Below are 22,091 nucleotides of genomic sequence, written 5' to 3' on the forward strand. Positions count from 1 at the left end.
AAGTTCAACTTCCACGCGCGACTTCCGGTCGTTTCTTCCAATCAAAGATATTATCTTTGCTTCCAACGATCTGCTTTTGTCAATTGCTTTTGTCAATTGAGTACGTGGAATGTCCCCCCCTCCCGGCCCCGCCCCGCCCCGCGACCTTCTCAAGATGGCTTCTCTCTTGTGCTTTTGCCGACGGGTTCCAGGCCGCTGCTGTCGCTGCGCCTTGAAATGAACCTCCCCCCCGACTGAGATGCGGAATCGGATTTCCAGAGGAGGGGAATCCGGGTGAGGAATAGAGGGGTTGTTAACAGGTCCAGGGATGGCGAAATTAGAGGCCGGGAGTCAGTAAACAAAAAGCGGCCTTTGGGAGTTGGTGGTTGTAGTCTTTTTGTTTTGAGGAAGGATGATGCTGCAGTGGTTGAGGTGCTGTGTTAGAGGAGCTGGGACATTCTCTGGTTTTCTCGTTTGCTTAACCATCGCTTTACTTCTAAACTCCTTCATTGGTTGTAGAGGATTTTTATAATACTGGAAAAGTGTTGGCCAATTTGAGAATGACAAGTGAAATTTTATTTTAGTGATCTTTGAGGGCAACTGGGACAATGCCTTTTCTTCAAAGTAATCTCATGGATATTTTGTCCACCTGAAAATGCCTTTTAAGATCTCATTTGCAAGACACTTTTTAGTATTGTGTTGAGGGTCAATCTAATTTTTTGCATTCAAGTTTCTCATCTGAAATCCACAGCTTGGCAGACTAGACATAAGTACCATTAAAGTAGTCCAATGGACAAAGTAAGGTTTCTTAAAATACCAGCAATGTATTTGGATTACTCGTCTATTTCTTAGCAGCACAGAGCACAGGAAATAATAGAGATTACCAGTTTCATTATACCTTTCTGAAGCATACCTGCCAGATCTCATAATGGACAATGATCTCTGGCAATTCACACTTCTCTTTTTTCCACAATAACTCAGTGATATCCTTAACCTTGGTGACAGAGGCAACATAACATCCCTGGAACTACATTTGTAACCACAACCTGTCTGATGTCCAAATAATAGAATCCCCAATAACTATCTTCCCTCCTGCCCAAACAATTAAATCCCCTGGAACTATCTTTCCTCCCTATACATTTGAGCTACATATAGGCTTGGCTATTGTACCATTATTCAGACCAGCAAACTGCTTGTTATATTATGTTTCCTTGCAATACAGAATGTGATCATTTCAACCCATCAAAGATATGTGGGCTCACAGAGCAATCCAATTCCCCTGACTAATTTTCCCTGTGATCAATTCTACCCACATCCCCATCAATTCTCCCCAGGATTTGCTGTACAATCTACCAAATTACATAGTGGCAGGAACTCCATGTGGTCACAGAGAACATACTAACTATTCAAATAGCTCAAGAGGCCAGGACTGAATGTGGGAAGATAGATCTCCATCCAGGCTTTATAAATCTAACTACCTGTTCAATTTGTTTTTGTCTGTCTGGTTCTGTTCCTGCCTGTATACTCTTGAAACCAACTATCCTTGATGTTCTTAGCATCACAAATGGATCATTTTGGCAGTCCTTTAAATATGAAATAGCACTGAGTGCAAAAGTGGTATCCAGTATTTTCTTTCTCCTTGTTTTATTGGTATATCACCACTGACCAGATGACCAGATGCTTGGATTCTTGTTCCTGCATTCCAGTTACATTCACAAGGATTTAGTTCCTATCTTCCTCTTAAACTCATTGGGATTCTTGTTTTGCATGCCCTTTAATTACTAGGATTTTGCGTTCTACACATTTTTTACTCACTGGGTCTTTGTTTTATCTGCCCCATTCCAGCTCAAAAATTAGGTCAAAAATCGCTTTTTTTCTTTATTCATCTAAACTCCAGCAGATACAACTCTAGCCTCCTAACCTTTCCTCATGGGACAACCTGAACATTCCAGATATTAGTCAACTAAACCGTATCTCAACAACTTCTGACACATGGTGACTTACAGAGTTGAGCAGCTGCCTCACAGCGCCAGAGTCCCAGGTTCAACCCTGACCTTGGGTGCTGTCTATGTGAAGTTTGCATATTTTCCCTATGATATTGTGGGCTTTCTATCGGTGAGCCAGTTTCCTCCCAAATCCCAAAAGACATGCTGGTTGATATGTTAATTAAATAGCCAGTATGCAGGTAACTGGTGGAATCTGGGGTGAGTTAAGAAGAATGTTGGGAGAATAAAGTATACTTCCTTAAACAAGGAAAAAACCCAGTTTGAACATAGAACAATATAGCACAATAATAGGCTCTTCGGCAACATTGTCCGTGCTGAACACGATGCCAAGACAAATTCTTATCTGCCTGCACATTATCCATATCCCTCATTCCCTGCATATTCATATGCCTATCCAAAAGTCTCTTAAATGCCGTCTCCTAATCTACCTCAACCACCAAGCCCAGCAGCTCATTACAGTGACTAGTCACCCCCAGTGTAAATAAAACTTGTCCCACTCATCTTCTTTAAACTTTGCCTCTCTCACCTTACTATGCCTTCTGGTATTTGATGTTTCCATCCTGGGAAAAGGTCTACCCTATCTATGACTCTCATGATTTTCTATATTGTACATTGTGCCTTGTACAGTATCTTACATGGTACCTCAACAATATTCCATGTTACTGAAGCATAACTTCAATACTTATACATTCTGTTCCACTTGTAATAAACCATTACATTCTGTTAACTTTCCTGCTGTACCTGCATACTAATTTACTAATCACTCACCAGGACACCCAGACCCTGCTACATCTTAGAGCTTTGCAATCTCTTATTTATTTAGATATATGATGCATTTCATTTTTTTATACCAAACTGAATATTGCATTTTCCCACATGTGACTCAATTTGCCAGATTTTTGCTCACATACTCAAAATCTATCTATGTTCCTTTGTATTCTCCTTATGTGCTACTCGAATTCGTACTTACTTTCCTACTTTGCGTCAGTGGCAAATTTAGCAAACAAATGTTTAGCACCTTCAACAAAGTCATTTATATATATATTTTTAGTTGATGCCCCACCACCCATCCCTGTAGCACAATAACCAGGAAAAAAGAAAAGGCCCGTTTATCCATATCCTCTGTTTTATTCAGCCTGCCTATAAGTTACCTTTTGTACCATATATCTTCTGCAATAAATGTTTCTTACCAAATATCTGCATATCTAAGGATAATGTATTAGTTCCTGTTTAATAAAGAAAATTACTGTTTTTATTAAGTAATATGTTCTTCTTCCTTATTGCAGATGGTTTGTTTGCTCTGAGGTCCACTTTGAATTGACATGGAGAAGTTTGGTGTGAACTTTGGTGGTGGCCCCAGTAAGAGAGAGCTTTTGGATACCATTGAAACTCAGAAGAAGCAACTGTTCCAGTACCAGGCACGTTTGAGAGATGTCGTGCAGGCTTACAAAAGTCTCCTTAAAGAGAAAGAGGCTTTAGAAGCCAGTTTAAAAGTTCTCTCGGTATCACAGGAAGTAGATAATAATTTACAGAACATAGACTCTGTGAGTGCAGTGCTCTGCTCTGACATTGGAGATGATCAAAGCTCAGTCCACAGTGAGGACAGTCTGAGGACTGTGAATAGTTTGGACACAACAGCCAGTTTGACTAGTAGCAACAAAGGAGAGTTAAATAATGAGGACAAGATCTTAGTAGAATTGGAAGCTGCAGGAAGCCCTCCAAAGAATGAGGAAGCTAACAGTACTGAAAGTGGTATTGTTGTGAGTGGGGAACAGCAGAGCCACAGTGAAACTGATAGAAAGATGCAATTAAAAAGTCAGTTGGCAACACTGACCAATGCTTTGGCAACTGTTACACAGGAAAAATCACGAATGGAAGCTTCCTATTTAACAGACAAGAAGAAAATGAGACAAGAGCTGGAAGACTTGACACAGAAGTTTCAAGAAGAAAACTCCAAATATGAAGCTGAGATTAATAAAGTCCAAGAACAACTAGCAGAGGCTAAAGCACGGATTATTACCCAGCAACATGAGCGGGACCGGGAGCAAATTGACCATGCCACAATGCTTCATGAACTTCAAAAATTGCTGCAGGAAGAGAGAGCTTTTCGTCAAGATATTGAACTAAAACTTGAAGACACAAAGGATATATTGACTTCAAAAAGCTATGCAGCAGATAGGGTAGATGACTGCGAGTCTCAAATGAAGCATTTGAGTAAGGAGGTGGAAGTGGTAAGGAATGCACTTCGGCTTGCTGAAGAAGAGAAGAGAAAACCACACCCACGTGTACAGGAATTGGAGGTGGAAATGACTCAGACAAAGGCTCATTATCAGGCGCAACTTCATTTGGAAATAAGGAAGGTAATAGACTTCATCAACAAATGGCCATAGACTGACTAATTCAGATTTCCACATTGGTGCTAAGTTCTTAGAACATATCCAAGATTATGAATATTCAAGTTTATTATGAATCACCATTAGTTATATTATAAGAAAATAACTGCAGATGCTGGTACAAATCGAAGGTATTTAGGTCAGGTAGCATCTCAGGAGAGAAGGAATGGGTAACGTTTCGGGTCGAGACCCTTCTTCAGACTGATTAGTTATATATTGGTTATATATTTTTGGGCTAATGGATGCACATAAGTTATGCCCCATCATTGCAGCAAGTATCTTCTGCTAATCTCTTCCTAAAATTAGTTCTCACAATTCAGCAACCTGCAATGAATGTTGGATTCTGTTACAAAGTCTTTGACTTTTCTTTTAATCATCTCTCTTCCATGTTCTTTTATTAATGCTATCTCTTTTTTGCTTTCTTTGTCTCTTCTGATAGTGTTCTATCCAGGATTGTTTTTCTTCAGTTCAACCATGATTGAAATATATTTTTGTTGAAGGAAGAGGTTTGTACCACCTCATGATTCTTAGTGGCTCTTACCTAGGGCATTATACAGCCTTAATTTGTATGTACTAATGGCTTTTAGTGCTATTAATTTCCTGATTTTATTTCTAATGTTTTGTGCATTGTGCACAGATATTTTAGTTATATATTATTAGTCCTGGTGGTAAAATGGATGGAAATGCCTGCTCCTACTTTGTGCAGGAGCTCAGTCATCCATTGTCCAGGGGATGGCCTGATTTAATAACATACATTCTGCTTTGACCTTTTATCAACTTTTTTTCTATCTCTGTTAACTTCATGCATGGAAATAAATAAAACTCCAATTAACTAAAATTTTAACTGATAAAATAATACACAAACCTAGAAGATTTCTCAACTCTGGACTGTCAATACTGGAAATAATTCAGAAAAGGTCTGATTTTATTAATAATATATGTCTGCACAGTTAATTAAAAAATCCTGATAAAGTTTCACTTATCTCCAATTCTGGGACATTTTATTCCGAGAGTGCAATGTAATAGGTTATATTCAAAATGGAATAATTATTTCCTGGCACATCTGACATCTCTGTCATTGTAGTCTTTTGTATCCATTTTAATGATTTCCACAGTAGGACTGTGCTTTTGCACAGGGCATCTTCACTCTTGCTCAACTTGACATCCCTCTCACCTTACAGCCGTTGGAAGTTTGAGATTACTCAATCTATTTTTGCTTATCCTGAGCGAAACCAAGACGTGTTCACCTATCACCGTTGACTTATATTATGCCTCAGTTGTAAAGTTTCCAAATTACTCCATGTCCATGCCAATACCTGCATCTGGCATCTCTCTTTAATAATAAAATAACTCAAAAGATATTAAGCTGGCATCCAAGGCATCATAGCAATGGAGGTTTTAATTGCTCCTCCATTAGTATGATGCCTTCAACAGGTTAGACCTCAAGTTTTGCTTCTTTCTGCCTCTTTTAAGATGCCCTTAAAACCTTATCTTTTTGACTGAACTTTTAGTCACTGCCTTAATACATCTTCATGCAACTTTGAGTTAGGTTTTGCTGGCTAATAAGTACTTGCAGTGGAACATCCTGTTTTGTTTTGTTTCAGCCTAATTCATCTGAATATTTTTATACCCTCCAAGAGAGGCAATTCATACACTTATTCTATCCCTCAGCTATTCCAGCTTCTTTGCTTCCATTCAAGTTAATTAAGGTTAATTGCAATTTTTTACTTTTGGAATTGTTTGTATAAAGGAAGTTCTTTTTTTTCCTGGGTAGACACAAAATGGAATAACTCAGCGGGACAAGCAGCACCTCTGCAGAGAAGGAATGGGTGACGTTTCTTCAGACTGATGTCAGGGGAGTGGGCTGGACAGATATAGAATGTAGTCAGAGACAGTAAGACTAGTGAGAGAACTGAGAGGGGGAGGGGATGGAGAAAGAGGGAAAGCAAGGGCTATATGAAGTTGGAGGAGTCAATGTTCATACCGCTGGGGTGTAAGCTACCCAAGCAAAATATGAGGTGCTGTTCCTCCAATTTGCGCTGAACCTCACTGACAATGGAGGAGGCCAAGGATAGAAAAGTCAGATTGGGAATGGGAGGGGTAGTTAAAGTGCTGAGCAACTGGGAGATCAGGTAGGTTAAGGCAGACTGAGCGGAGGTATTCAATGAAATGATCGCCGAGCCTGCACTTGGTCTAGCCGATGTACAGTTGACACCTGGAACAGCGAATACAGTAGATGAGGTTGGAGGAGGTGCAAGTGAACCTCTGCCTCACCTGGAAAGACTGTTGGTGTCCTTAAATGGAGTTGAGGCGGGAGGTAAAGGGACAGGTGTTGCATCTCCTGCGGTTGCAGGGGAAAGTACCTGGAGAGGGGGTGGTTTTGGTGGGAAGGGACGAGTTGACCAAGGAGTTGCGGAGGGAACAGTCTCTGTGGAAAGCAGAAAGGGGTGGAGATGGCCAGTAGTGGGATCCCGTTGGAGGTGGTGAAAATGTTGGAGGATTATATGCTGTATGCGACGGCTAATGGGGTGGAAGGTGAGGACAAGGGGGACTCTGTGAGTAGACTCCCACACCACGTGGTCTGACTCTGCTGGATCCGACTGCTCCCCCCTCCAACAGGGAACCTCAGTGGGGGTTCCAGTGGTTCTTCTCCTTCCCGTTTTAACCAGTTGACCCCATCTACTCCCCATGCATACAATAGTCATGCCCCCCTCCTCTCTGAACACCCAGCATCCCCTCAGCAGACATTGCCTCAGCCTCCATCTACTCACCTGCCTCCCTCCGACCCCAACCCCCACCCTTGCCGTGTTCATCATTCTCTCTGACCTCCCCTTTCTGATACGGAACAGTCTGCCCTCAACAGAAGCCTCACCTTTGTTCCTGTCTGCCCCCTCCTCAACGTGTTCCAGGTCCACCACGATGTAGAGCTCTTCTTCTGTCGCCTCCGCCTCCGGGCCTTTTTCTATGGGAAGGAGTCCTCACCACCCAGTGATGACCTCTTCTCCCATCTCCACTGGACCCCCTCCTTTTGGACTCCCCCGGATGGCCCTCTACCTTCTTTAGACCTTTTCATTTCCAACTGCCGGTGGGACATCAATCGCCTCAACATCTCCACTCCCCTTACTTACTCTAACCCCTCTCCCCCTGAACATACAGACCTCCGCTCACTCTGCAAACCCACCGACAAGGGAGGTGCCGTGGTAGTCTGGCGAGCTAACCTCTACCAGGCTGAGGCCAGGCGACAACTCTCAGACACCTCCTCCTACTTATCCTTGGACCATGACCCCACAGACGAGCACCAGACCTTAATATCACACACCATTTCTGATTTCAACACTTCCGGCTCTCTGCCCTCTAAAGCCTCCAACCTTGTCGTTCCCCAGTCCCGCACGGCCCAATTTTATCTTCTCCCTAAAATCCCCAAATAGAACTGTCCTGGCAGACCCCTCTGTTTCTGCTTGTTTATGTCCCACCAAATTAATTTCCACATACCTCGACTCCATCCTATCCCCCGGTCCAATCCCTACCTATGTCCAAGACACCTCACACACTCTTCGTCTCTTCAATGACTTCCGTTTTTCAGGCCCCCATTCCCTCATCTTTACTATGGATGTCCAATCACTCGACATCCCCATCCCCCACCAGGAAGGTCTTGACGCCCTCCGTTTCTTCCTTGACCGCAGAACCAGCCAATTTCCGTCTACTAATACTCTTCACCGCCTAGCAGAGCTGGACCTCACTCTCAACAACTTCTTCTTTGACTCCTCCCACTTCCTCCAAATCCACGGCGTAGCTATGGGCACACATGGCCCCAGCTATGCCTGCTTCTTTGTAGGGTACATCGAACAATCACTGTTCCAGGCATACACTGGCCCTATCCCCAAACTCTACCTCTGCAACATTGACAACAGCATTGGTGCTACCTCCTGTACCAATGCAGAATTCACTGACTTCATCAACATCACGACTAGTTTCCATCTTGCACTCAAATTCCCTTGGACCATCTCTGACATCTCCCTACCATTTCTAGATCTCACCATCTCCATCACAGGAGACAATTGACCAACATTTATTACAAAACCACTGACTCCCATAACTATCTTGATTATACTTCTTCCCACCCTGCTTTCTGCAAAGACTCTATCCCCTACTCCCAATTCCTCCGTCTATGCCGCATCTGCGCCCAGGATGAGGTTTTCCATACCAGGTCATCAGAGATGTCCTCGTTCTTTAGGAAACGCGGGTTCCCCTCTTCCATTTTTAGAAGAGGCTCTCACTAGGGCTTCCTCGATATCCCGCAGCTCCGCCTTGTTCCCCCTCCCCCCCATTCGTAACAAGGACAGAGTCCCCCTTGTCCTCACTCCATCAGCCATCGCATACAGCATATAATCCTCCAACATTTTCGCCACCTCCAACAGGATCCCACTACTGACCACATCTTCCCATCTCCACCCCTTTCTGCTTTCCGCAGAGACCGTTCCCTCTGCAGCTCCCTGGTCAAATCTTCCCTTCCCACCCAAACCACCCCCTCCCCAGGTACTTTCCCCTGCAACCGCATGAGATGCAACACCTGTCCCTTTACCTCCCCCCTCAACGCCATCCAAGGACCCCGGCAGTCTTTCCAGGTGATGCAGAGGTTCATTTGCACCTCCTCCAACCTCATCTACTGTATCCGCTGTTCCAGATGTCAACTCCTGTACATCGGCGAGACCAAGAGCAGAGTCGGCGAACGTTTCGCTGAACACCTCCGCTCAGTCCACCTAAACCTACCTGATCTTCCAGTTGCTCAGCACTTTAACCCCCTCCCATTCCCAATCTGACCTTTCTGTCCTGGGTCTCCTCCATTGTCAGAGTGAGGCCCAGTGCAAATTGGAGGAATAGCACCTCATATTTTGCTTGGATAGCTTACACCCCAGTGGTATGGGCATTGACTTTTCTAACTTCAAATAGCCCTTACTTTCCCTCTCTCTCCATCCACTTCCCCTTCCCAGTTCTCCCACCAATCTTATTGTCTCCAACTACATTCTATCTCTCTCCCGCCCACTCCCCTGACATCAGTGTGAAGAAGGGTCTCAGCCCGAAACGTCACCCATTCCTTCTCTCCAGAGATGCTGCCTGTTCCACTGAGTTACTCCAGCATTTTGTGTCTACCTTTGATTTAAACCAGCATCTGCATTTTTTTCCTGTCTGTGTACACATACACCGTGCTTAGTTCAATGCTCAGAAACAGCGTTAAACTTTAACATTCAATAGTCCTGTCACACTGTTGGTAAATGGAAGCTGTAAAAATTTTTGCTTCCATTACTAGCCAAAGAACAGGAAATACCGTTGCCGTAAATGATACATCAACTATGTAAAACGTTGCACATATGTTTCCAGTAGCTGTGAATACATTTCTATAGTTCTGAAGAAAAAACATGTATTAATCTCCTGTATCATTTGTATGTTACACTTTATGTATATAGTTATATAGGCCACCACTGATTTTCTGGCAACTGGTGGTCCGGCACCTCCGTTAAACGGAAACAAAATTACGAGAGTGCACTTGAAATCCCCAACCCTCTGGAAGTCCCCTGAAAATCTGGCGCCTAGGGCAAGTGAGGCGGCCAATCTTGACCTCATCGGGACTTCCACGCCAATCGGCGATTGAATTTCCTCTCTGCGGCCAGGATTCTAGAACTCTGTCTGGCTGGGTCTGGCAGATCTATTCCCATAGCCGACTACCATGACAGATCGGCAGGTCGAATTTGCTGACTGAGGCCGAGGCTCTGGAACTTAGGCCCGGCCGGAGATGGCAGTTCTGTTCCCATAGCTGACCTCCGCCGCCGATTTTGCCATGACCTCCGTTGGTCTGGCAAAAAGGATAATATGGCAAGGCTCTGAACTCAAGGGTGCCGGAAAATCAGTGGTGGACCTTTACTGTTAATCTAATTGTGTTTAAAACTATCTTCCTTCACTCCCCATGCTCAGGCTGCACAGGCCCAAGAACAGCTTCATCACTTCTCTCAAATGGAGGAGGAACGAGTTGCAAATTTGGAAACCCGAGTCTCTGAGCTTTCTGATCTTGTCGGTACTTATGACAAGGGTAAGCAGAAAGACAAGTTGACAATTCACAAACTGAAAGAGCGAATTATACAATTGGATATGGAGAACAAGACTTTGGCCAATGCTGCATCTAACAGAGCCTCGTTGGATCTAATGGTCGATGAATCTAATCTAGATGTTAATATTTTAAGAGACAAAATGGAAAAGCTAAAGAAACAATTGGCACTGGCAGTCCGGAAATCACAGGAACCCCTAGACATGGAGAAGCTTTGTGAAGTTGATTCCACATACACACCTGACACGTCAGATGGGGAGAAGGCTTCTGTTTTCTACTATCAACACGAGTTGAAACAGTTGAAGGAAGAATTTGAACGCTATAAAATGAGGGCTCAAGTTGTGCTCAAAAACAAGAACACTAAAGATGGCAATACAAGCAAAGAGTTAGAGAGTTTGCGTGAGCAGCTGGCAGAGCTGAAAGAGAAGTATATTACCCTCCGCCTTGCATGTGATGAAATGGAAGCCAAGCACAAATGTGACAATGAGGCAAATAAACAGTATATTACCCAGCTTCAAACAGCTCATAAGAAAGAAATGGAAAAGATTGAGATGCAGTATCATGAAAGAGTTATTAAACTGGAAGAAGAAATGCACAAACATAGAGACAGGGCTCTTGCAGTCTTAGCAGAGAAAGACCGAGAGACTGAAACTCTACGCTTGGGCTCCAGTGGGCTATCAAGGCATAAAAACTATGTTGAAAGCAAGTTTTGGTCTGAGGGGAATGGTCCTCAGAATGAAGATGATCTTCAAGATGATTTCTGTCAAGATATTGTGAAGCAGACTGCTAAATTTTCAGGACCTAATGAGCCTACTTTTCTTCACTATGCAGAACAGCTGGCACGAAAGGAGCTTGAGGTCACAACACTGAGGAAGCAAAAACATCAAATGGAAGCTGTAGTTCATCAGCTGGAGGACAGTCTCCTAATGGAGAAAGAAAGACACAAAGAAGATGTTGAGGCTCTTCAAGATGTGATACAGAAACACCTCAGAGACAAAAAACGGGAAGGAGCCAACCTGGAATATGTGAAAAATGTGACCTACAGGTTCCTGACCTTGTCTGATGCTCTGGGGCGCCAGCAGACACTGACTGCTATTCTCACCATTCTGCATTTCAGCCCTCAGGAGAAGAAGAATGTGATGAAGCAGCAGGCCAGCAGTTGGTGGAGTTCTGTGAAAAGATGATTTGTGCAATATTTATTAACTACTGATTATTCTTTGATCTTGAATTTCACTTTTTACACTCTTTCATTCTGATAATTTTGTGCTGGGCCATTTCTGATTTTCGTATCTCCAAAGTTTGATATCATTGCCATTAACCTGAAAATTAATACCTTCAAAATCGCATTATGATACTTCCGTATTTGACAATGATGTAAAGTTGGAAAGTTTTGTAAACTGGTTCATATCTCTGCAATTTTAATAGGATTAAGGATGTGAGCTGACATGAAAAAAAGAGATTGGTTTCATAATATCTGCTTCAAATGCTGGTGTTATAAAGCTTTGCCTTGGGAAATAGCAGCCTTATTGAGAAAAATAACTTTTTAGTTTCCAGTTCAGTTCTGATTATAAAATGGAATGACCAATAACTATTACTTCCATTTCATTAATTGTATGTATAGACTTTGTTCCTGTGCAGTTGAAACAATAAGACAAACTTGACATCTGCATTGAACTTCTTTTGTTATGAAAGGTCATCCAAATATGTGACAATAAGTATTTCCATAAAGAGCACAGTCTAAGCTGGGTCAATTCTCATTAAACAAAAGATTTGGAATTGTTCTCCCTTTTTTTAGGATTTTATTCCATCGTTCCATTATGTTGCTTGAGTATCTGAGGAAATGTTTGGAAGCAAGGCATCAGAAACCTGAGCAAAGGTGAAATGGTGACTTTTCCTTTCCATTGAATTCACAGCAAGATAGAAATGAGTTTGTGATTCTCATGCCTTGTGGCACTTTACCAAATGCTGTGATGGCATGGCTATTTTTAGGTGCACTGATAAAAGGAAAATGGATAATTCGGTGGCAAGGAGTTTCTTTTTCATATGTTTTCATCTTTCTCATATTTGTGGTTGTAGGACTTTTGGAGAAAGACAAGGAACTTTAGAGCTGTTGACTTGACAGTAATGGACGGATTTGAATTCCTATATCACGTTAAACAAAAGTAGATAAGATCATCAGAAGCATGTATTTTATCTTTCAGCCCACTGAGATGGCTCTGCCTTTCTTTATGAACATGGCCAATTTAACATCCCTCAAGTCCACTTTCCTGTTTATGCTCTTTAATCCTTGATTGCCTTACTAATTAGAAATATCTTTGTGCACAAAGATCCTGCCTCCTACAGCTCGCTGGCAGGAGTTCCGAACACTCACAACCATATCAGAGAATTTATACATCATCTCAATCTTATATGGACACCCTTTTGTTGAAAAAGACCATGTCTTTTATTTTTCCAATGAGAGGAATAATCTCTGAGCAGTTACCCTGTCTCACTTCCTACAATCTCTTAAATTTTAATAAGGTTGCGATTGCCTGTCATTCTGAATACTATTGAATAGGTTCCCAGTGTATTTAACCATTGCTTGGAGGATAACTGTCTATTCCAAGGATCATCCTTGTGAAACCCCTGACCCGCCTCCAATAAAAATAATATGTTTCCGTAAGAAAGGGGGCTAAACTCGTTCACACTACTCTTATAGGTCTCACTAATGCCTTGTAATAGTTAATAATTTTTATACTCCAAATCACTTGAAATTAGGACCAGCATTTCATGAGCCGTAGTATCCCACTAATTTTTTGGTTAATGGATTGAAAAGATACAGCGTGGAAACAGACCCTTCAGCCCACCTGGTCCATGCTGACTAACAATCACCCATTCACACTGGTTTTGTGTTATCCCACTTTTGCATCCACTCCCTACACACTAGGGGAATTTTACAAATGTTAATTCACCTACAAACCCACAGATCTTTGGTATAAGGGAGGAAATCGGAGCACCCAGAGAAAACCCACATGGTCATGGAGAAGTGCAAACCACAGCAGCATCAGAAGCCAGGATGGAACTCTGGTCTCTGGAGCTGTGAAGCAACAGCAGCTATACCACTGTGACGCCCATTTCCTGTTTGCTGCTTCCTGTTTCCTGCCTATTGGTGTGTCTAAATGCCTCTTAAACATTGATTTTGTATCTGTTTCTACAATCTCTCATGACAGCCTGTTCCAGGTGTGTATAAAAAAAAATGGTCTTGAAATTTCCTTTGTGTGATAGCAGTGGGGAAGAAGCTGTTCCTGAATCTGATGCCACATGCCTTCACGCTTTTGTAACTTATGGCTTATGAGAAAGGGAGAATGAGGGGATGACAAGGGTGTGAATGCTCCTTGATTTTGTTGGCTGCTTTCTCAAGGCAGCATGAACTATAGATGGAGGGGGTGGTGGAGGTAGCTTGGACTTACATCCTTAGATCCCTCTGTACATTAAAGCCCCTAAGGATTTTGCCGTTTATTGTATAATTTGCACTTGCACCTAACCTCCCAAAATGTCGTCATCTTGTACTTTTTAGATTAAATTGCATCTGCCATTTCACTGCCGAAATTTCCAACTGATCTATATTCTGCCGTATCCTTTAACAGCCTTCTCGCTATCCATAACTCCACCAATTTTCATGCCATCTGCAAAAATTACTAATGAGGGCATAAATATTTTCATCTAGATCATTGAAATAGATGACAAACACTTAATAAGGTCCCAGCACTTATTCACATGGAACGCCATTATCTGCAGTCAGAAAATCGCCATTCTACAATTAACCTCTGTCTTCTGTGACCAAGTCAATTTTGGATCAAATTTACCAACTCACCATGTTTCACGTGTGACTTAATCGTCTGGGCCAGCAAACCATGAAGGACCTTATCAAAGACTTTATTAAAGTCATGTAGATGACTTTCACTGCCCCACCCTGATCATAAATTTGATTAACTTTCATTAGTAAGTGATGAAGATGATCCTTATTGATCATCTTCATCATTTCCAAATAAAGGTTAATCAAATTTATGAGACTGGACCTCTCACAAACGAAGCCATGTTGACTCACTAATAATCCATGCTTTTCTAAATGCAAGTAAATCCTGTCCTTGAGTGTTTTTTCCAATAATCTCCTAACAACTGATGTAAGGTTCTTCAGCCTATAAATTTCCTGGTATGCTTGTTGCCTTTCTTAAACAAAGAAACAACATTGGCTATTTTCCAGTCTTCTGACTAAAGATACAAAGATCTCTATCATAGCCTCAGCAGTCTCCTTCCTTGCTTCCCTCAGAATCCTGGAATAAATCTCAGCAGTTTCCAGGGTGTTATATTACCATAGTATATGAGGCCATTCAGCCTGAGGAGAGGTGGGGGAAAAGGGAAAGTAGATATCACAGGGTCTGAGAGGTAGATACTGTCTGGAGGTTCTGCAGGCCATGCTGTATGCCTTGTTCAAAGGTTGCAAATCCATCCTTAAAAAGTGGAGAATCCAATTGTTGAGGTCCTTTCAGAAACCAATGACATGGGTAGAACTAGGAATGTATTGCTGAGAGAGTTTGAGGAATTATGGTCCAACTTGAAAACAGAATCTTGAAGGTGTCATGTCTGGATTGTTATCAGAGCTAAAGGTTTGTTATGGAAAAATGACGCTGAAGTAAAAGATCATTCGCAATCTTATTGGAAGGTGGAGCAGGTTAACAATACAACTAGATGTGGAATACGGTACTCTAACACTATCCAAGTTATATTACTCAGTAACTAATGTATCATTTCTGTGTGACAGAGAGTTAATGAAAATTATATTGAAAATACGTGAAAATGAATACCACAAGCTTTTTCACTATACCTCAGTACACATGACAATAAACTAAACTAAACCCAGATTTAAATTTTTTTAAGAGCAGCTGGCTACTATTCTCATTCCAGAAATGTTTTGTTACCAAACTGGTAGTTTAGAGGCTTTTAAATAATCCAAAGTCACAAATTCTATTGTTGAGCTGTGGAATTTAAATTTAATTTGGTGTATTTGAATAAACATAGAATAAAAGTCTACGTGTAATACTGATCATGAAATGATTCAATTATTACGACAACCCATCTGTTTCACAAATATTTTTTGGAAGAAAAACTGCGGTCCTTACAAGGTCTGGTGTATATGTGAACCCATTTCCTTTTATCTTCATGCTAACTACTTCTTTATCCATTTGTTTCTTTCCTCCACAGCCTTCAACCTCAATCTCTGACCAGCCACAACCTCCTTTACCTCTTCCACAAGCGTATCTGCTCTGGTAATTCCACTATTTCAAACTTCATTTGCCATGATGTAGATACTTAAATATTTTTTACTCTTAATGGTCCATAAAATGGCCTGGCAAAGGATTGGGTGTATTTATTATAAAAAGGGGGAATTATTGTACACTGAAGTCAGATAACATACATCAAGAGATAAGCATAACTTTGATCCATGTAGGTTGACGACTGGGAGTATCTATGTGGACTGTGCAGATTTAAAGCAACTGTTCACAGGTGGAACAAATTCAGCCAGAGGATTGTACTTGAGGTGATCAGGTTGCTGTTCTGGTGAGGATTGGAAGTGTAGGTCAATTATAAATGAGGTGGATGGGGTCTACAAACAATTAAAGCAGAAGGGTGTCAGAAATGTTGCATAAGCAAAAATAGTAAAGATGGGAATAAGTACTGTTGGGTGAACTTGCTGAGCTAACTCGACAGTAGGGAGAAGCAGATTATGCATGGTCAGGGAATACTACTGGAGGGAAGGCAGAAATGGAAGACCAACGATAAAAGCTCTTACTTGCCTCAAATTCCCAGCTGGAACTTTCCAAGGCAGTAAGTATGATTCTCAGCAAAAGGGGCGTCTGCATTATAACTGTCCTCACATGGTTCTGACCTGAAATGTCTGCTCTGTTTCTCTTCCCACAATTGCAGTCTGACCTGCTGAGTATTTCCAGCCTTTTGTTTTGATTTCAGACATGCAGCGTCTGCAGGTTTTTGTTTTACATTAATGCTATGGGATGGACAGAAAAAGACTCATTCAAATCAATGCCGCAAAATAACAATAGGTGGCCAAAATATGGCAAATTTAGTGAGCTTTCTCAGCTGCAAAAAAACAGTTTCTTTAAATCCAGAAATGTGCAAAGAATATTTTTAAAATTGAACATTATTAACTGAAATGACAATAGTTTATATTTTTATAAATAATTTAAACACTTGAGATTTGTCCCTTGCAGGCATTCTTCTCCGTTGAAATCAAATAACTATATAACTGGTCTGTTGTAGATTGTTTAAGCAGTTTCTGGAATTTCTGGATTTTTTTGTGTGAGTAAACTCAAATTATTCAATTCAAATTATTCTGTCATTTCTGTGGAATGGAATTTATTTGCATTTGGAAAGGCAAGGGGGCTGGTAAATGGATTTTAACTCAGACAAGTGGAAGGTGATGCATATTGGGAAGTTAAACCAGGCAAGGGATACACAGCGAATGGGAAGACCCTGGGGAGTGCTGTTGAATGGAGAGTATGTACATAATTCCCTGAAAGTGTTAGCCTAAAATATCCTTTATCTCTTCCACTGTATTTGAATAGAAATGCACTATTTGCAGTTCTCTGGTATGTTGTCGCAAGAGTGTTTAAAATGAAAAGTGGTCAATTTGGAACGTTTTCTTTGAGCCCTGTCCATTGGGTTTGACTGATTTATGTACAAGGATTTATGAATTCTGTGTTTCTATAACTACTTTCTCAAAATCTAGACTTTTAACTATATTACATCGAATATGGATGACTTCACATCCTCCTACACTCAACACTTTCAACAATGGTTTTTCCAGCTCATTTAATCCATCAATACTGTCTTATGACTTCTTTCCTGCAGTTACACTACTTACAGTACATTTCCAATCAAAGGACAGTCAAAGATAAATTACAGGTAAGTGAGCAAAATACAGTGCCCTCCATAATGTTTGGGACAAAGACCCATAATTTATTTATTTGCCTCTACTCCACAATTTGAGATTTGTAATAGAAAAAAAACACATGTGGTTAAAGTGCACAATGTCAGATTTTATTAAAGGCCATTTTTATACATTGTGGTTTCACTATGTAGAAATTACAGCTGTGTTTATACGTAGTCCCCCCATTTCAGGGCACCATAATGTTTGGGACACATGGCTTCACAGGCATTTGTAATTGCTCAGGTGTGTTTAATTGCCTCCTTAATGCAGGTATAAGAGAGCTCTCAGCACCTAGTCTTTCCATCACCTTTGGAAACTTTTATTGCTGTTTATCAACACGAGGACCAAAGTTGTGCCAATGAAAGTCAAAGAAGCCATTATGAGACTGAGAAACAAGAATAAAACTGTTAGAGACATCAGCCAAACCTTAGGCTTACCAAAATCAACTGTTTGGAACATCATTAAGAAGAAAGAGCACTGGTGAGCCTACTAATCGCAAAGGGACTGGCAGGCCAAGGAAGACCTCCACAGCTGATGACAGAATTCTCTCTATAATAAAGTTTACAGTTACAGTTTGCCAAGAAGTACTTAAAAGAGCAACCACAGTTCTGGAAAAAGGTCTTGCGGACAGATGAGACGAAGATTAACATATCAGAGTGATGGCGAGCAAAGTATGGAGGAGAGAAGGAACTGCCCAAGATCCAAAGCATACCACCTCATCTGTGAAACACGGTGGTGGGGGTGTTATGGCCTGGGCATGTATTGCAGCTGAAGGTACTGGCTCACTTATCTTCATTGATGATACAACTGCACGGTGGCGCAGTAGAGTTGCCGCCTTACAGCGCCGGAGATCCAGGTTCAATTCAGACTACGGGTGCTGTCTGTACAGAGTTTCTACGTTCTCCCCGTGACCGCGTGGGTTTTCTCGGAGATTTTCGGTTTCCTCCCACACTCCAAAGACGTACAGGTTTGTAGGTTAATTGGCTTGGTGTATGTGTAAATTGTCCCTAGTGTGTGTAGGACAGTGTTAATGTGCGGGGATGACTGGTTGGTGCACACTCGGTGGGCCGGAGGGCCTGTTTCCGCGCTGCATCTCTAAACTAAACTGCTGATCGTAGTAGCATAGTGAATTCTGAAGTGTATAGACACATCCTATCTGCTCAAGTTCAAACGAATGCCTCAAAACTCATTGGGCGGCGGTTCATTCTACAGCAAGACAATGATCCCAAACATACTGCTAAAGCAACAAAGGAGTTTTTCAAAGCTAAAAAATGGTCAATTCTTGAGTGGCCAAGTGAATCACCCGATCTGAACCCAATTGTGCATGCCTTTTATATGCTGAAGAGAAAACTGAAGGGGACTAGCCCCCAAAACAAGCATAAGCAAAAGACGGCTGCAATACAGGCCTGGCAGAGCATCACCAGAGAAAACACCCAGCAACTGGTAATGTCCATGAATCGCAGACTTCAAGCAGTCTTTGCAAAGGATATGCAACAAATACTAAACATGACTACTTTCATTTGCATGACATTGCTGTGTCCCAAACATTATGGTGCCCTGAAATGAGGGGACTATGTATAAACACTGCTGTAAATTTTTGGAAAATGGTGAAACCAAAATGTATAAAAATGGTATAAGAAAATAACTGCAGATGCTGGTACAAATCGATTTATTCACAAAATGCTGGAGTAACTCAGCAGGTCAGGCAGCATCTCGGGAGAGAAGGAATGGGTGACGTTTCGGGTCGAGACCCTTCTTCTGAAGAAGGGTCACCCATTCCTTCTCTCCCGAGATGCTGCCTGACCTGTATAAAAATGGCCTTTATTAAAATCTGCCAATGTGCACTTTAACCACATGTGAATTTTTTCTATTACAAATCTCAAATTGTGGAGAACAGAGGCAAATAAATAAATGATCGGTCTATGTCCCAAACATTATGGAGGGCAGTGTAAATAGTTCAAAACATTCTTGCTGTTGCAGAAAGGGTGAAAGGATCTACTTCAGCTCCAGTTATCCTAGCCCACTGCGCTACTTTCTCCTCAGTTCTTCTTCTGTCACATTCTTGAGGCAAACCAGTTATTTCAACTTTTTGCATTTCCTCAGAATATTTTATATTAAAATTAAAGTACCAGCCCATAACACTTAAATAACTCTTCTGCCAATCTTACAGAATTAATACAATCTTCCCCAAACCTCCCCTCCTCTCGTTGGGGAGAAATAGAAGGATTTCGCTACATTGGCCAGTTCTGTAATCTCACATTAAACAGATTGGATTACATCAAGATCAGGGTGCAGTCATGCCATGCAGATTACATTCAAGCACTTACTGAATGATCATAAGATTTTACAATGCAGCGAACAAATGACAGAGTTTAAAATGGTTTACTTTAATCAGGTGATTTATGAAAATTGACAGGCATTTTAGTTCATCATTTGGAATTAAATCTGTCTTTGTGTGGCATCACTGTATCAACTAGCTATCTTTGTACAATGGATGACTCGGAATATGGAAAACAGAAGGTATGCAGTGTTATTTCTCTCAAAGGATGTGCTGCAAATCTCTTGTTTGTTCAAATCAATGTCGATGCAGCACCACTTGTAGATCATCAGGCAAGGAGCTAATAACAGTTTCCACATATAACTCCAGCTTCTCCAGCAGGTCTTCCCTCACTGGCAGCTGGTGGACTCTTGCTTTTATCTGAATAAAGAAACATACTAATTAAAATTTTAAAAACCTGAGAAAAGTGTTAAGCATAAATAGGACTAAAGTAATTGACTTTCAGTAGATGCAGTTGTTTGTGGAATTTGTAAAGAATTTCAAGACTCTTGAGAAAAACATTCCATTCATTTTTGTAGGCGTTTCCCGTACCTGTACATTGGTCTTGAATTATTTATAGACAAGTATTTCTGAATTTTACAGTTGTTCTATAATAATTATTTTCTCAAAATCTAGACATGTTCATTTAACTTTATCAAGTCTAAAATAGATTACCTCACACCTTCCCACACTCCACAGCTTTGACAATGTTTTTTCCAACTCACTTAATCCATCAATACTATATTATGACTTGCTTTCCTCCAGTTGCGCTATTTACTGTTCATTTCCAATCAAAGGACAGTCAAGTTATGGATAAATTAACAGGTAAGTGAGCAAAATAAGTGGCTGAAAACATTCTTGCTGTTAGAGAACAGATCTGATGAAAAGCTGGACTTCTGCAGTTGTACAGGGCCCTAGTGAGACCGCACCTGGAGTACTGTGTGCAGTTTTGGTCTCCAAATTTGAGGAAGGATATTCTTGCTATTGAGGGCGTGCAGCGTAGGTTTACTAGGTTAATTCCCGGAATGGCGGGACAGTCATATGTTGAAAGACTGAAGCGACTAGGCTTGTATACACTGGAATTTAGAAGGATGAGAAGAGATCTTATCGAAACATATAAGATTATTAAGGGGTTGGACACGTTAGAGGCAGGAAACATGTTCCCAATGTTGGGGGAGTCCAGAACAAGGGGCCACAGTTTAAGAATATGGGGTAGGCCATTTAGAACTGAGATGAGGAAAAACTTTTTCAGTCAAACAGTTGTGAATCTGTGGAATTCTCTGCCTCAGAAGGCAGTGGAGGCCAATTCTCTGAATGCATTCAAGAGAGAGCTAGATAGAGCTCTTAAGGATAGCGGAGTCAGGGGGTATGGGGAGAAGGCAGGAACGGGGTACTGATTGAGAATGATCGGCCATGATCACATTGAATGGCGGTGCTGGCTCGAAGGGCCAAATGGCCTCCTCCTGCACCTACTGTCTATTGACTGTTGAGCCTTCATTCACAGCTGGGAAATATGCAGGCAACATAATGTGATCTCTGCAGATAGCATTGTGTTACAAGGGAACAAGTTCAAGGATCTGAATAGTGGAACAGAAAAGGCTCACTCATCTGTTTAGTTGCAAATCAGTTTTATTGACGAGAGGACAAAAACTACTTGTCTTGGTATGCGCAGGGTCCGTTTTACACCTCTCTCTCTCTCTCCATCCACGGAGCTGATCGCGACTCAGCCCGTCGGTGAACCCCTCTTGTACATAAACCTGAACTACCTTCTGGCTGACTGGCGCCGGCCTTTATACAGGTAAGAAATCAGGTGTTGAAATAACCGCCGGTAAGTCCTGGCCAGAAGCGCTGCTCCCAAATTCAAACTCTAACTAATGGCAGGGGATTGCATCCGAGCGAGGACCCCCCACCGCCTGTGGGAACAAAGCGCTATCAGCCACAGACTGGCGTGTAAAGCAATACACAGCGCTACAGACTTGGTGCGTAACGGTAATACAGCGTTGTCGGTTTGGCGCGCAAAGGTTTAAACAGCGTTATCGGTTTAACGCTTGGGAATTTAAACAAAGCTGTCGGCTGCAGCACTATGGGTTCTAAATATAGCGCTACCAGCTGCAGCGCTATGGGCTTTAAACATAGCGCTACTATGGCCACAGCACTATGGGTCACAGACTGTTCGGGAAAATTCTCGCATAACACAATCAATGTCAATCTTCATACCTGCCTTGGAGAAAGACAACAGAGTTTGATTAATAATAGAAGAGCAACAGAAGTAATCCTAAACTGCTGATGTTGAGATTGAAACAAGCAATTT

The 22,091-nt window shown here is 41.7% G+C and overlaps 2 protein-coding genes across 2 annotated transcripts in view; one reads left to right on the plus strand and one right to left on the minus strand.

Moving 5' to 3' along the window:
• Positions 1–147: 147 nt before the first annotated feature.
• On the plus strand, positions 148–15,555 carry gcc1 (GRIP and coiled-coil domain containing 1). Its single transcript, XM_078419658.1, has 3 exons — positions 148–273; positions 3,272–4,345; positions 10,349–15,555. The coding sequence occupies exons 2-3, from the start codon at positions 3,308–3,310 to the stop codon at positions 11,660–11,662; spliced, it is 2,352 nt and encodes a 783-aa protein (XP_078275784.1). The 5' UTR covers positions 148–273; positions 3,272–3,307; the 3' UTR covers positions 11,663–15,555.
• Positions 15,484–22,091, minus strand: part of dennd6b (DENN/MADD domain containing 6B) — a 54,380-nt gene continuing 47,772 nt past the window's right edge. The window contains exon 20 of the mRNA XM_078419659.1: positions 15,484–20,161. Within this exon, the coding sequence (XP_078275785.1) occupies positions 20,039–20,161 (123 nt within the window). The 3' untranslated portion in view covers positions 15,484–20,038. The remainder of the gene's footprint in view (positions 20,162–22,091) is intronic.

The sequence above is a fragment of the Rhinoraja longicauda genome, chromosome 23 (genome assembly GCF_053455715.1).
Source record: "Rhinoraja longicauda isolate Sanriku21f chromosome 23, sRhiLon1.1, whole genome shotgun sequence".
Lineage (NCBI taxonomy): Eukaryota > Metazoa > Chordata > Chondrichthyes > Rajiformes > Arhynchobatidae > Rhinoraja > Rhinoraja longicauda.

What these genes read in the sequence shown, in the direction of transcription:
- gcc1 (XM_078419658.1), top strand. Translation starts at nt 3,308, where the DNA reads ATGGAGAAGTTTGGTGTGAACTTTGGTGGTGGCCCCAGTAAGAGAGAG. An exon ending in TTCATTTGGAAATAAGGAAG is followed by an intron (nt 4,346 to 10,348) that starts GTAATAGACTTC and finishes CCCCATGCTCAG; the next exon opens with GCTGCACAGGCCCAAGAACA.